This window comes from Pempheris klunzingeri, chromosome 10, assembly GCF_042242105.1.
Source record: "Pempheris klunzingeri isolate RE-2024b chromosome 10, fPemKlu1.hap1, whole genome shotgun sequence".
Classification (NCBI taxonomy): domain Eukaryota; kingdom Metazoa; phylum Chordata; class Actinopteri; order Acropomatiformes; family Pempheridae; genus Pempheris; species Pempheris klunzingeri.
Genome location: NC_092021.1, coordinates 1744812 through 1760193, shown reverse-complemented (window position 1 = coordinate 1760193; position 15382 = coordinate 1744812). Strand labels below are relative to the sequence as shown.

The 15382-nt window shown below is 43.0% G+C and overlaps 1 protein-coding gene across 7 annotated transcripts in view; it reads right to left on the bottom strand.

Annotated features, from left to right (window-relative positions):
• Window positions 1-15382, bottom strand: part of caska (calcium/calmodulin-dependent serine protein kinase a) — a 126098-nt gene that overhangs the window by 70379 nt on the left and 40337 nt on the right. For all 7 annotated transcript variants that reach the window (XM_070838765.1, XM_070838766.1, XM_070838768.1 and 4 more), the window contains exon 2: window positions 12563-12675. In XM_070838765.1, the coding sequence (XP_070694866.1) occupies window positions 12563-12675 (113 nt within the window). The remainder of the gene's footprint in view (window positions 1-12562; window positions 12676-15382) is intronic.

Genomic DNA, 15382 nt, shown 5'->3' with positions numbered 1-15382 from the left:
CTTCATACGACTCCACTTCAAAAACTCCAAAGTATCCTTTTAAATTGTGAAAGATAACATAATAACATCAGCATCACTTAATTTCTCAGTGAATAATGTCCTTTTTGCAGTTGACTCCAGTCTACATCACTGCTAACCCGACTGTTGGCCTGGAAAGGTCCAGCTAACCATGGGGGGATGTAGGGGAGGGTGATAAACATACACGTTGGTTCAGATCTGATACCATGACATACCAGGGCCAGAACCCCAGCCATCAATATAAAATTGGCTTATGCACTATTATGTAGAGGAGAGCAATGCGTAGTGATTTGTAGGTGCTTAACTATTGAGCTGCTTCTAAATGATTTGCCAATAATAAAGTATTTTTAATATTCTGTTCTAACTTAATCACACGCATGTGAAAACACAGCACAGAGTTAAATAAACAACACATATATTTGTCGTGTTACGGCTTAATTAACATGGTTCGAGTGACGGCAGCAATGAAACCGAGTGCAAGCCCTAAGAGAAGTGTCCATGTGCCTCGCAAGGCTTTTTTACCTTTATATTTTTGGTGTCCTACTGTAAATATCATGTGCAAGTATAACATGTGAGAAGTCCACACTTTCCCCTTGAGCTGCACCCCCGCTGTGCAGGGGCCTCACACCAATCAGGAAGAGTCTTTGATGCGGCAACGAAGAAGCCAGTCCGGTGAGAACACAGCCAATTGTTTTGAACCAAGGAGCAGCTGCCACTGTTTCTTCATACATTTAGAAATGTATAACAATCTCTTTCCCTTCTTCTTTATCAGTTATGAGGTCCTCTTTGGCCGGTCAGTTTTTACCTTGTTGCTGCCCTTACTGTCATCATAATTCCATAAAACTGTCCTTATTTTAAAGAAGATTCCCTTTGGCACCACAGACAAACTGCTACATGTTGACAGAAATCTTAACACCACACTTCTGAAATGCTTCCATGTTTTATTGTGGGGTTGTTTTTTTACACCGATCTAAGTACTTAAACTCTGAAGCTTTACAGCTCTACACCTCAGCGTTTCAGACTATCCTGCCTACCTTAGGGCTTTTTCTGTAACCTAACTCTTACTGTTAGCAGAGAAGAAATAGGAAAGTGCATAGCGCAGCATAAGGGTCGCACTGAAAAACCGTGATGATGACTCATCTGGCTGTCTCATATGCAAATTGCAATAAGTCTTGCGTTCTTCTTTGGTTCTCGTGATGTTTGTTTGTATCCATCCCATTATCGTAGATCTTCTTACTGCTGCCTGGCAATAAGCATCTACCCCTTTAATTGGTTCCTAATGAAGAGGAGGGTTAATGGAGGGGCTTACTGAAGCTGAACAGAACAATGCAGGAATCGCTGGGGAGAGATGACAAGCCATACGAGGAGAAAACACACACACACACTGCCATACAAAACCTCCTCCTCTCAAGAGACCAATAGCAGTAAGAAACAGTACATTTAATTTTACCTTTAAAAGCACAAAAACAGAGGAAAGGATGACTACAGACATCATATATTATTCCCACATTTTGCCCATTGACATTACCTTACTTGAATGTCATTACGTCATATCTCCTAGAGATGGCGCCAATGAATGAGAACTAATGTCATTAACGAGATGCACAGCATGGTGGACACGGTGGAGGAGAGGCTATTGGAGAACATCATCTTCATATAACTTAAAAGTGGGGCGGCTGTGGCTGTGGGTCGTCCCTCAATCAGAAGGTGGGTGGTTCGATCCCTAGCTCCTATGGGTCAGCATGTCCAAGTGTCCTTGGGCAAGACACTGAACCCCAACGTGCTCCTGAGGCAGCTTCAGTGTGTGAAAGAACAGTCTCCTCCAACGTAGATCTCTGACACAATGAATGATGTGTGAATGGGTCAGTGAGGATGTGATGTAAAAGAGCTCTGAGTAGTTGAAATGACTAGAAAGGCGCCGTACAAATACAGACCATTTAAAAATCTGGGTTTCTACTACACAGATGGAACAGACAATATGTGGTGTGTGAAGCTTCGACCAAAATAGACAGAAATATAATGAAGAGCCACATCGTCAAGCATCACTCTGAACTTTCACAGAAAGTCAGGAAGCCGGACAATCAGTGTTGCTGAAATGGTTTCAAAGAATTGGTACTGAGTCTTGGCAGGAATATTTCATGACACTGCAGAGCCAGCATTGTATGACGAGACAAGAGCAAATGTTTCTACTCAGAACTCTGTCTCTTTCATTCACTGACTCAAACACACACACACACACACAAACACATACTTCCCAAAGTGAGCTATGGACTCCCTCTCTAGCTGGAACAGGCCAGGCTTGCATCCACGCCTCAGTGTTCCAGGTAAAATACAACAAATGAATGTTTTTCATTTTGAGAGATTATTATTTCTCATCGTTAGTGGAAAAGCAGAATTGTGCTGTTGGAGCAGGTTGACGTGGAGCTCATTATGAACTACTCTGTATCAGACTGCAACTAATGATTATTCTCATTCTGGATTAATCTGCTGATTATTTTCTCCATCAATTGATTGATGAATTGTTTGATTAGTAAAAACTGAGAAATGTTCATCTCAATGAGCCAGAACTCAAAGTGACTCCTTCACAATGCCTGTTATGTCCAACCTCAAAATTATTAAAAACACATTCAATTAATAATAATTCAAAGTACAAGCAGCAAATCACATTTGGTAAGCAGGAACCATGAAATGTTTTCACATGAAAAATGACAATAAAAAATCGTCAAAACGGATAAAAACAAATTAATTAATCAATTAACACTTGGCCATTGTGCTCTTCCATTATGAACTTCCTGCTTGTAGTGATGGTGTTTGCTGCAGGTCTGATGGTGCTGTCTGAAACTCCACCAACAAGGATTAAACAGGCTCCAGGAGCACCATCCATCGCACTGTTGTCCAAAGAGCCCACAATCAGAGACCAAAAAAAAAACAACTGATGGTGCTGTCTACGGCAGGCAAGAGAAGACATTCAAAACTTTGTACATTAAATTGAATATTTTAAAGTAAACTAAATTTGGTGCTTTTTCAGACTTTAAACAAAAGCAATATTTGTCTGGTCCAGACAGTCAATCTTAAAGATTGGATTTGATCAACACTAGGGATTAACCTTGGTATATGAGCATCTAAACATAGCCTATCCCATCAGTCTTGCTTTCATCCTTCCATTCAGTCTATCAATCCTTTGATCCATTCATTCTTACTTTTCACAAAACAGTTTCCTGCTCCTCCTCCTTCTGGATGCTGTTGTTTGAGACCCTTTGAAGGTGGAAGCCAAACAGAGAAATATACAACATATATTGTACATAACCTTTCTGCTTGAGCACAATCTCATTTACTGAAAATGCGTCACCAGGTACACTTAACAACTGTATTCTTTTTAAATAAGTGTGTCTCCTACAGAAGCCAGGCTGAGACGAAATATACACGCTCAATATACAGTATATGAAAGCTAAACACTCCTCATTCCTACTGAGGTATTCTCAGGCTGCTGCTGGAGTTGATTTATGGATAGGAACACTGACAGGGTTTTCACACCGGCAGGGCTCCGTGCCGGTTCCGGTTCCCGAACCTAATTTTGAACCGGCCGGCACATTCAAATGGAAAAAATTTGGTTTGGAACCTGAAAAGTTGGTTCTCAGCTGGAACCAAAAAAATAGCTGGTTCTTACTCGCGAAAGGAATTTGCAGCGGTCTGCTGAGGAGACAAATTGTTTGGTGGCGATCTGGGCATCCAAAGAATTCCAGGTGAAGCTAGAGACTGGATAAAAACAAATATCTGAAGTAACAGAACGAAAGCTTGCAGATAATCCATGCAATTCGCCATTTTGCCGGTGTTATGTTTACTTCCGCCTGAGAACTGCGGAGTAACGTCCTCCCACTTTGGTTCCGTTTCAACTGGGTGTGAACGCAGGCTGGTTCGCCAGAAAGCACCACGGTTCTGAGACTCCAGAACGGAGCCAGAGCCAGAGCCAGAGCAGTGTCTGTCTGAAAGCACTAAGAATGGGAAAAAGATGGGACAGATGGGAGCAGATGTTTCTGCAAAGACGTGAAGGGGTAGCATGCACTCAAGTACACCCACACACATATACATACTCATGTGAACTATAATGAAATGTTACTGTATTGTTCTTCTATGCATGCAGTGACATTTAATTAAACCCTGAGTTGAAGCCATGAGCCACTTGTGCTGCTGCTGCAAGCCTCTGCGCTAACATTAAGCTACTCCTCCCAGGACAAGCACAAGGCGAGGGCTAGCTCTGACGTGATGCCGATGCCGCTAAAGCCAGATAAGTGGCTACCTTAAGGGCGTTGAAGCCGGCCACATTTAATGTCACGCTGTGTGCTGGCTGCTTATGTCTGTCACCGCAACTGCTGCTGGAAAGATTCCGGAAGATTCTTCATCAAAAGAGAAAACAAATTTTACTGAGTTAAGAAAAAGTGCTGCAGGGGAGTCACTTGCATTGCTTTTAAGTTAGCTGTGTGTGTGGCTAAAGGGTAAGCAACAGAGAATTAATAACCAACAAAATGACAGAGAAATACACTGCACACAGACGCTCATACACAGAAGTTACAGTATATAACTACAGGTGTGACTGTGGAAATATTGTACTCCGTTTCATCAACTCTCACCAGCCTAATTTTGCTCTTATCAGCATTTCAAAGCTGCTCTCACTACTTCAGCTGAGAAATGAAACCATATGAACCCATCTGAGCTCACTGTATATTTGCCTTATCATGAATATGAGCTTCAAATTCAACCACTGTCTCTATTCCACTGATCTTGACCGCAGACAAAATGAACTAATAACTTAAATTGACCAAAATTACTGCTGGCAAATAGGGATGTCCCCATTACGATTTTTGGCACTGATGCTGATCAGAGTCCTTTAATATTGGGTATCTGCCCATGAGTGAGATCCAGTTCTTACACTTAACCTACCCTTTACATGCTGATTAGATAGGCTCTGTGTTTGGCACACTGAAACAAGCTGTAGCCTACTAAATCTGACATCTTTTTTTTTTTCAGGAGCTACTGAAAATAGGTTGTTAAAGGTCCTGATTCTAAGCCATTAATTAAATAAGCTTAAATTGTTGCTTGAAAGACAAGGTTCTCTTGGACTCGTGGAAGTGACAGCAACACTCCCTCCACTTGCAGCAGTACAGTTGTGTTACACAGCAAAAGCCCTTCCTAACAATCTTAAGTCGAGTGCAGAGAAGAGACAAGTTCAAGTTTGGCCTGATATCAAGTTACTCACAGAATTGACATGAATCAGTGACAGCTGATCAGCTGCCACAAGAGATGTTTGTGGATATAAAAGAAAATACCGATATCATGTGGAGTTAGCTTTGCTTACAATGCTAATAGTGCTAACAGGGGTTAGCGGATGAACCTTGAGTAACCTGGGAGGAGCCAGAGAGCTGAAACCACGCTCCCACAACAACTTCACCGGTGGTAACCACTCACCATAGCGACGGCTAACCAGTGTTCTTCCTGCATGCCTTAATGGCATGTTAGGTTAGACAGCCAGTCACCATCATCATTAGAACTTGGTACAAGCATGCTGCATGCTTACTGGTTCATTGACACTGATGAGCTTTACTCCTTAAATATCACAATTTATCAAAGTACCCAGAAATGCATCCCACTGGTTGCATATTAATTTATTCCCTCATGCTTTATACAGTACGTAGAATTCTCCACAGCTGTGAGTACCTTCACGGAGAATTGGAGCCTGGAGTGAGCTAGAATGTTAGTGCTAGAGAGAGAGAGAGAGCAAGAGAGAGAGAGAGAGAGAGGTGGATCAAAACAGAAAAGAAGATCCAGAGATAGACAGGGAGGATAAACAGATGTGATCTCTACAGCCATCCCTGTTCCTCCTACTAGGACCCAAAGCCTGCAGGGGAGGCCTTGCTACCACAGCTCCACCATAAGAGCTCTAGGTCTGTGTGTGTTTTCAGGTACTGTATGTGCATTAGTGGTTATACAGACAGTCAGGACAACATGTCACGAACACAGTGCTACAGCTGTTTTAACAGGAAAGCCATATAACGGAGGTAAGCAGTGACACACCAGAGAGAGGAAATGAAAAGAACATAGAAATAGAGAGGAAAAAGGAGAGACTGAAGGAATCAGGGAGATTGGACAATGAAAGAAGACGAGGGAATCAAGTAGGCGATGGCACATGATGAATTTTGCTCATTCTCTGGCTAGCTTGTCTCCCTCATCCCCTCTGAGGACTGACCTATTCGTCAGACAGACCTCCGGACATGCTGAAGAGAAAGCTGGTGTGTGTGTGTGTGTGTGTGTGTGTGTGTGTGTGTGTGTGTGTGTGTGTGTGTGTGTGTGTGTGTGTGTGTGTGTGTGTGTGTGTGTCAGGCCCCTGCTGGCCAATCCATTGCCAAGACATGAACCATTTGACCCACTTCCCTTGGCCGGAGCTCTGCAGGGTGTTTGCGTGTGTGTACGTGTGTTCCTGCTTGATTACTGTGGTGCTGTGTTACAGCTGCCCACTCAAGTGAAACTGCTCTGCTTTCTACAGGCAGCAAGAAAGGGGGAATAAAAACAAATCAACAATGAGAACAACCGCTTGTCGTCTGGGGGGAGTGCACAAGGTTGATGGATTCCTGAGCGCTACAGAGACTGTGATTGGATATAAATGACTGGGGAGTGTGCTGCTGACCAAGTATCATTTGTTCACACACACACACACAGTACAACTGTACATGTGTGAACTTAAATGCTGGCAATGAAGAAAAATGCTACCGGTGCACTGTTAGACAAGCTACAATGAAAAACTTTAATTTAGGAGTTTGCTGTGATCTGTCAAACCAACTTTTCATCGAAGGGAAGAAAGACAACAAAAAACAGTTTCTAAGAGAAGAGCATTTAATCAAGATTCCTCGCTCTCTCCCTCACTGACTGAAAGCCTGCGGATACTGTGGAGATGGAGTCGAGTCCACGTGACAAAACAGCAGCAAGTGGAAGAGCACGTTAAGAGCTGGGAGGGTGTCCAGTAATAAACCTTCACAAACATACCCCTTTGTAAGGAGCTGGTGTGGAAGCAGCCAGTGATTGGTTGTAACACGTTTGGGCCTATCGGGTCTGTCCAGCAGCCCCTCCCCCGCCATCTGATCCAACTCAGTTCAACTCAGGTGATCAGTTGACAGCTCTGCACCTCTCTTCACCCGAGTGTCCAAGACAAACGGCTGCAGATCTGATGAGACGAAAGTCGATCATAGATCTCTGGCCTATCTCTGGCATGATGTACACCTATCAATCAATCAATCTATATTTATAGAGCGCCAATTCACAACAGCGTTATCTCTAGACACTTTCCATAAAGAGCAGGTCTAGACCAAACTCTTTAATTAGAGAGAGACCAACGATTCAGGAATTCAACATTAAGGATTCAAGAATCCCCACATGAGCAGCATCAGATATTATATTAGACAACAGTGGAGGAAGAACTCCCCTTTAACAGGAAGAAACCTGGAACAGACCCAGGATCAATGTGGGCGGCTTCTGTAGGGGTCCGCGTTGGGTGGAGGTTGGACAAAGAAAGAGAGAGAGAGAGAAACAGAGAGGGGGAGAGAGACAGCACAAACAGCAACCAGCGTACTAGCAGTGACTATAGCACTAACAATAGGAGTGTGACTAACAGATTAGCAGTTTGATATTATTGAAAAACATGACGAGTGGCCGACGATCCGCAGCAGTGATTCATGAAGCAGAGAACCACATCATTTTAGTCTACTCTTAAATGTAGAGAGGGTGTCTGCCCCCCTGAACCCAGACTGGAAGGAGGTTCCACAGGAGAGGAGCCTGATAGCTGAAAGCTCTGGCTCCATCACTACTTTAGAGGACTTTAGGAACCACCAGTAGACCTGCAGTCTGGGAGCACAGTGCTCTAGTGGGGTAGTACGGTACTATAAGCTCTTTAAGAGATGATGGAGCCTGAACATTAAGAGAAGGATTTTAAACTCTATTCTAGATTTTACTTTTACGATGCCGGGGGTCCACAGCCCAGGACCCCGCCTTGGCCGGTCATCCGGCCCTCCACGAACCCAACCCCTATAGCAGCCCCTGCAGGTGGTGAGCCCACAGGGTTGCAGTTCCAAGTTGTTCCTTTGGGCTGGATCCAGGCCCAGCCACCAGACGCTCGCCGGCGAGCTCCCCTCCCAGGTGTGGCTCCAGAAGGAGGCCCCGGTTTCCCTAACCCAGGTGAGGGAACGTTGCTCTTTGGGTTCCGCTTCATACAGGAGTTTTTTTTAACCGCTCTTTGTCTGGACCCTCCCCTGGAACCATTTTGCCTTGGGAGACCCTACCAGACAACACAGCTCCCCAAGCACCGCACTTTTCAGTTTTTTATTTGTAAAAGAAATTTAAATCATGTATAATTTTCTTTCTACTTCACAATTGTGTTCCACTTTGTGTTGGTCTTTCACATAAAATTCCAATAAAATTTATTTATGTTTGTGGTCGTAACATGACAAAGTGTGGAAAAGTTCAAGGGGGCTGAATACTTTCGCAAGCCACTATATGTGAATGCCAAGGAATTTGTAGTCATCCACAATGTCCACCTCTGATCCATTGATGGTGACTTCGGACAGGTCCTCCGTTTCCTGAAGTCCGCCAACAGCTCCTTTGTCTTCGTGACGTTGAGCTGCAGATGGTTCAGTCCACACCACTCCACGATCCTGTCCACCACACTCCTGTACTCAGCCTCCTGATCCCTGCTGATACAGCCCACGATGGCAGAGTCGTCCGAGAACTTCTGCAGGTGGCAGGATTGTGAGCAGAACCTCTGAGGTATAGAGTGTGAACAGGAAGGGAGACAGGACCGTCCCCTGTGGCGCCCCCGTGCTGCTCACGATGGTGTCCGATGTAATGTCCCGAAGCCTCACATACTGTGGGCGGCCTGTAACAGTCCTTCCCCTCTGTGATCTTCACCCTCAGTTCTCTCTGCACCCTTTTCAGCTCCTCTTTGTCTCCACTCCTGAACGCAGCCTTCTTCCTGTTCAGTGTTTCCTTAATGTCCTTGGTCAGCCAGGGTTTGAAATGAGGGTTTTCTACAGTTTCTACAGTATATTCCACGCTATTTTTGCATGTCAGTGTGGACAGACAACTTTTTAAATGACCTGAAAAGGCTAGTGTGTATAAAAGGCATTGCCATATGTAAAATAGGGTCTTCAGGTATCTCTGATGTGGACAAGAACTCTATATCATTCTGCTGAAACCCAGAAAAGAGTAAAATAAAGCCGGGCATTTGAAAGAATTGTGGTCATCTGGGAAGAAAGAGCTGAGTCTTTCCAAGTAGGAGCGTCACTAAAACAATCCCCACTGTTCTCACTCTGATATTTTCTGACTGTTATATGACCTCTATTCTTATTCAGCCCGTCTCCACCCTTACATTTAACTCTAGATAAAGCCACACTGGTGTCAGGTATTAAATGAGTAGACTCATGACAAGCGGCGGCTTTCTGCTCCTGCGTGACATCATCCCATAAACAGACACAACAAAAAATAAAAAACACAAGACTAAAGAATACAATTTCCTGTAGACGTGATTTTAAAAATCTCTGCTCTACAGTGTGAGGAAGCTTGTTGTGTTTTGTGACACATTACAGTACAAATGGTGGAGCATTTCATGTCTGTTTTGGGGAAGATTAAGAAAACTAAAGAGATGCCCTGACATGCCCGCCATGCTGGATTAGAGAAGGTATGGGCGGCTACTATGTAATGTGGCAGGTAAAGCTCCTCCAAAAAACATTAACTATCTTGAACTCACAGCATGTCTGCACAGTGACACAACAAAACAAGGCTTAAATGTCAATTCAATTGTAATAGATACACAATTAAAAAGCACATGAACAAGTGTACATAGCTTCCAAATGACCTTACATGTATAGAAAACAGATACAGAAAATGAGACAAGTACATTCTACTATATGAGTGGACCTTTTTCTGTGTGTGCAATTTCTTCATATTTAAAACTGCTTTTCCCCCTTTTTCTATACAAGCTGTTCCATACATGCTTATCCATTGACAAGTACTAACATTTGGTGAGAGAGATGTTGGACAGGTTGCCAGTGTGGGAACAAGTCTAAAGCCGTGCTGGTTCTATGAGGCTACACTTCGGCACAGTGGTGCTCCAAGCTGAACGGCAACATTGCCAGCATGTTCAAAATGATAATATTAACATGCTGAAGCAGGTAATGCTCAGCATGTTCTCCATCTGTATTAAGCCGGTTAGCATGCTGTTACTAAAGCGATTACAGGGGACATGATTGTCTAAACTAAATTTCAGGACAATCCATCCAATGGCTGTCAAGACATTTCAGTTGAACCACCTCATGGTGGTGGCAGAGAAAAAGTCAGGAGATCACCGGCGTCTTTGGTCCTTTTTACACCGACATTACGCAACATCGTCGTACAGAAGGCTCGCCTTTGAGCCAACTTTGGTTTGTTGTTTTTTTTTTACACTGAACCAAAAATAACGGCGGCTAATTGCCTCCCCAGTGTGTGATTTTAGACAGGCAGATAAGCTGAAGAGGTGTGATGGGTAACACAACAGCGATGGTTTCTAGTGGTATCCTGTTTTGTGACTGAATGGCAGCCAGCCATTTCTATTTTACACAGACGGCAAGGCAGAATGATGGTGTAACATTCCTTCCTTGAGAAGGTAGCATAAAAGAGGATATTGGGATTCATCCTCTGTGGACCATGCATGTCTTTCCAAAATGTCATGACAATAATTGTTGAGATATTCAAGTCTGGACCAAAGTAGGCAGACTGACAGATCAAGATCTCAAGAACCTATAGCGACAGCCAAGTGAGACACGTCCTCATGTGAAGTTAGACACCGATCTCTGCCAATATCATTTTAAAGCAAATTCAACCTACAGCTGCACAGTGCTAGAATACAAAGAAACCACAAACATGTTTATGATCAAATCATAACTTATATAACACTCAATTCCCATGCTTACTACCTACGCAGCCACAAGTACTGATAGTTCGACAAATATGGCTAACAATGGATCATTCATTTACAGATGACAGTCAAAAGGAACAGGAACAGTTTAGCAAATATGTCGATCAGCTATCTTTCGGAAAATTAGCTGAGAAAATTTGTATCAGTCTCATTAATTAAGTATAGAGCCGGGCGCAAGAAGCATCTGTTTAGCCTAGTTGAGCATAAAAACTAGAGGCGGGGGAATATAAGCATTACACTAACATTAAAGTCTTGGTGATATTAGTAACTAAACTGAACATAAATTATGAGCATCTCTAACATGAACTCTATCTCTATCTGTAACATGAACCTCCTGGTCCCTGCACGTATTCCTCCATACAGCACAGGGAGAGGTAAATGCAGGGGAAGACAGTTAAGTATTGTAGGTCTGTTTATTGCTTTCTGAAAATAGCTGTTGGATGTTTGGACCACAGTAAAGCTGTCTCACAGCAGATTGGCCACGTTTTCTTTTTTTAACAAAGTATTCCTTCCTCTAAATCTCTTTCCAATTCATCTAATAGTTCCTGCCATATCACTCACTCCACCATCCATACATCTTTCATTCAGTCTCTCCTCCTTTCTTATCTACCCCCCACACACTGCTCCTTCAGCCAGTGGGAGATATCTGATAGGACCTGTGCTTGACTCGTCTTGACAATACTCAATCACAGCAGCTCCGGTGTAATCAAGCTCTGTATATCACAACAAAAATATAAGGTCGAGTGGTTAATTAGTCCTTCTGTTGACCTACTGTGCATTCTCTTTGTAAGCCTCTTAAATGATTTTGGACAATAATAATAAGCATAATAATAATAATCACTTTAATATGATAATAATAATAATCACTGCATGTAAAATGTATGTTCTATTGTAATAGTGATATCATACAGTTTGCACCTTAATGAATGCTACATGAAAACAAGGTCATCAAAAGTATGTACAACTTTTAGATATCTGAAATCAATATACGGACAACAGTCTGATGAATTAATAATAATTACGTATGTAAGTATAAACTAAGAAAGCATCTCCCTCTGCATCATAAATGACTTTGAAAGGTGTTTGTTCTTAAAATAAATGGAAGCTAAATCTACGTTAAGTGGGGGCATAGTATACTTCTTTCCTAAACAAATGCTTTCAAGGTGCCCTCAGCATGGTTTAATAATTAACTGCTTCACTGGAACAACCCACAGACAACAGCAGAGGACTGTGATTGAACTGGGAAACTCCCAAGTGTGGTTGTGAGCGACTGAGAGAATGAGAAGTAGGCCAGTGCAGAAAAGAGCAAGTGTGCTCAAAGGACTTGTTCAAAACACATAAAAGAAGACATGCTCACACATAAACAAGGACAATCTTCTGACCTCTGCATGGCACTTAACCAGCTTTTAGTGTGTGACAGAGTGGGATGAATAACAGACTGTCAAAAAGCAATTATCCTCGGTTCCATTCGCGGACACAGAGAAACAGCAGTGAGTAACAGACAAAGATGAGAGATACAGTGAGATACAGTGAGAGGTTGTGATCTCTTACCTTCCGTGCTGAGTCCAGGACTGGAGGTGAACTGGGCCACATCCACAATTTTGACAGCAAACTGCTGCCCTGTTTCTCTGTTGATGCATCTTCTCACCACGCTGAAGGGACCCCTTAACAATACAGATGACAAAAAAATCAACATGTGTTCTTGCCAACCACTATGCTAAGCCTGCAGTAACAGATCTTTTGGCCACTCAAACAAGCTGTAAACACAACATATACCATCGCAACTATCTGGAGCAACATCAGCATTTATTTGGATGTCATGTTTCTGGCCACCTGATGACTTTCAGTCCAACATTTACTCTATTTTAGTTTCAGTCTCCACCAACTCTGGAGGGAAATATCTGCCCCTTTCTCTACTAAATGCTTCACCATGTTCGCTAGCTGGTTGCCAACGTAATCTGCCTGCTATCGGCTGCTGGACAGGTGACATATAGACTTTTATTGCTGAAAACAGCCTCCTGCTGAGAATGAGAGTGAACCAAAACAAACAATTAATTATGGCAGCTTTAAGTGAGAAAGAAGGGTGAAACTAACACTACAGGTGAAATCCATATCACAATATTAAAGGATAACTCTGATATTTCTAAATTTGGGCCCTATTTTGACACAGTAAATACTGGAAGTTCTGGAATTGGTCTGTAATATACTATATTCTATAATCCTTTCGCGAAATGTGCACGATCAAACTTGTGTTTTTGCTTTATTTGTGTTACTGTGTGACTTTTATGCGTTAAAGGGCAAGTTCCAAAATAATATTTCTGTAACACACAATAACACAAACAAACTTATCTATAGAAAAAGCAGTAAACCAGTAACTCCAGTGTTCTGTGAGGTAAAATCACAGCTTTTGTCAGTGGAGTCTAGTGGCTTTGCAGAGCAATATGACGCCTGTGTGTGGTTAAACCAAAAGGATCTTCCAGGTCTATCTCCGCAGGGATCCTTTCCATAATGCTGTCACACACTTAGAGTAACAATCTGAGCCTGTTGGTGGCTCAAACAAGCACTTTTGATTGACGCACTTTCATCAGGTGCATGATATGGTTCCAATATTCCACAAGTTATTTACTGAAGTAATGAAGTCATGACACTACTACTGCTCCCTCTTTCCCTAACTACAACTGCTCCTTTTACTACTGGATGCATCAAAGTTACGACAAAATGCTAACCCAAGAGGCAAATAAAAAAAAGAAAAAAAAAGTGTGTGCGTGGGTTATGCTTGTTTCCTGTGCAGCACTGTGTGTAGCAGCATATTGGCTCATGCAGAGAGAAACCAGGACTGCACTTTGGTTCTCATTGCTGAGGTTGGAGAGTTCATGAATTGAATCATCCCTCCTGTGGAGTGAGTGCATCATCCTATTCAGTCAGTGGGATAAACAGAGGTCTACCACTCAAGGCTGTGGGTTACAATTAACAAGGCAGCAGGTCAGGGTTATAGTGCAATACAGCAGGAAGATGCTGTCTAAATAAAGCTCCCGGGTATAACTGCACTCACAACACTGGAGTAATGGGCTTCAACTGTCCTGTACACACTGGTGTGTCGGTATATGTGTGAATGTGTGCATGTGTTGGGAAGATGAGGTTTTTAGCAGCAGGGAGGAGGGAGGGAAGCTGGTGCTGATACTGATAAATGGAGCAATGGATCTTGCATAAGAACGATGGTGAAAGATGGTGGCAGCAGGCACATGACCCCATCCATCTATACCTGCTTATTCCTGAAACCTATCCCAGCATGCAGTGGGAGAACAGCAGGGAAACACCCGTGACAGCTCAGCAGACACATACTGTTTATTACTGATTAATATGTACATTAGGGGGCCATCAGTAATGGAGGAGACACCCGGGTTTCTGTTCTGATATTGAAACAATGCTTTGACTTGGCACAAAGCAAGGCCAATGTTTCCAGTTCAAGAATAGCAGCATGAACTACACTGACTTTCCATCAGGTTTTGTACAATTTCACAGTAGAGAAGAATGGAGGAGGAAACGCTGTGTGTCTCTGAATTGCTAGTTATTTAACTCTCTACTGCAACTCTACCAGGACCCAGGTAAATATGTCAGGCATGGCAGGGGAGAGGAGAGGACGGGGATACCAGCTTAGAGGAAAATATTGTGATTATTGTCATTCAGATGTCACATCTTTGTTAGCTGCTTTGTAGGATTATTCCTTAGGAGTTGAGCAAAAAGGTTGTAGGATTATGTGCTGCGCTTCTTTTCTAGGTGCAAACTATGACTGTGTTTTGTGAAGAAACCCTGGGAGACACAAACTGGTTTTCCGATAAGGCTTTTTTTCCATTTCATGAGCGATCCCAAAGTTCTCAAATGTTAAATCAAGCAGAATTATTCTGACCAGACATCCACTGCTGCTATTCTATATTATTGATCCTTGACATTATTACTGACAACAGTGTGTCAATGCTCTAGACAGACTGTTACCTGGATTACAGTGCTACAAACTGCAGCTCTAATGATCATATGTCTAAATGACTGGTTCAGTTTCAGAGGACCTGTAAAGTGGAGTGAATATAAAATGGTTATGTCCAAATGAGCACATTGCACCTTTCACCTCTCTGTGTTTCCTGAATCTCTTTCACAGTCTCGCCTGTGCCCTATGGGTGAACGGGGAAAGACAGCAGTTAGCTGGGTTCACCAGCGGAGCAACTTTTAACTAACGGAGCAACCACAGACACAGCAACCCTGGGACAAGCAAACACCCCCCCCCCCCCCCCCCCCCCCCCCCCCCAAATACACACACTACCTGCAGCCTTCTGCAGATTACCCATCCTACAGCAAATTACACAAAGCACAACCTCT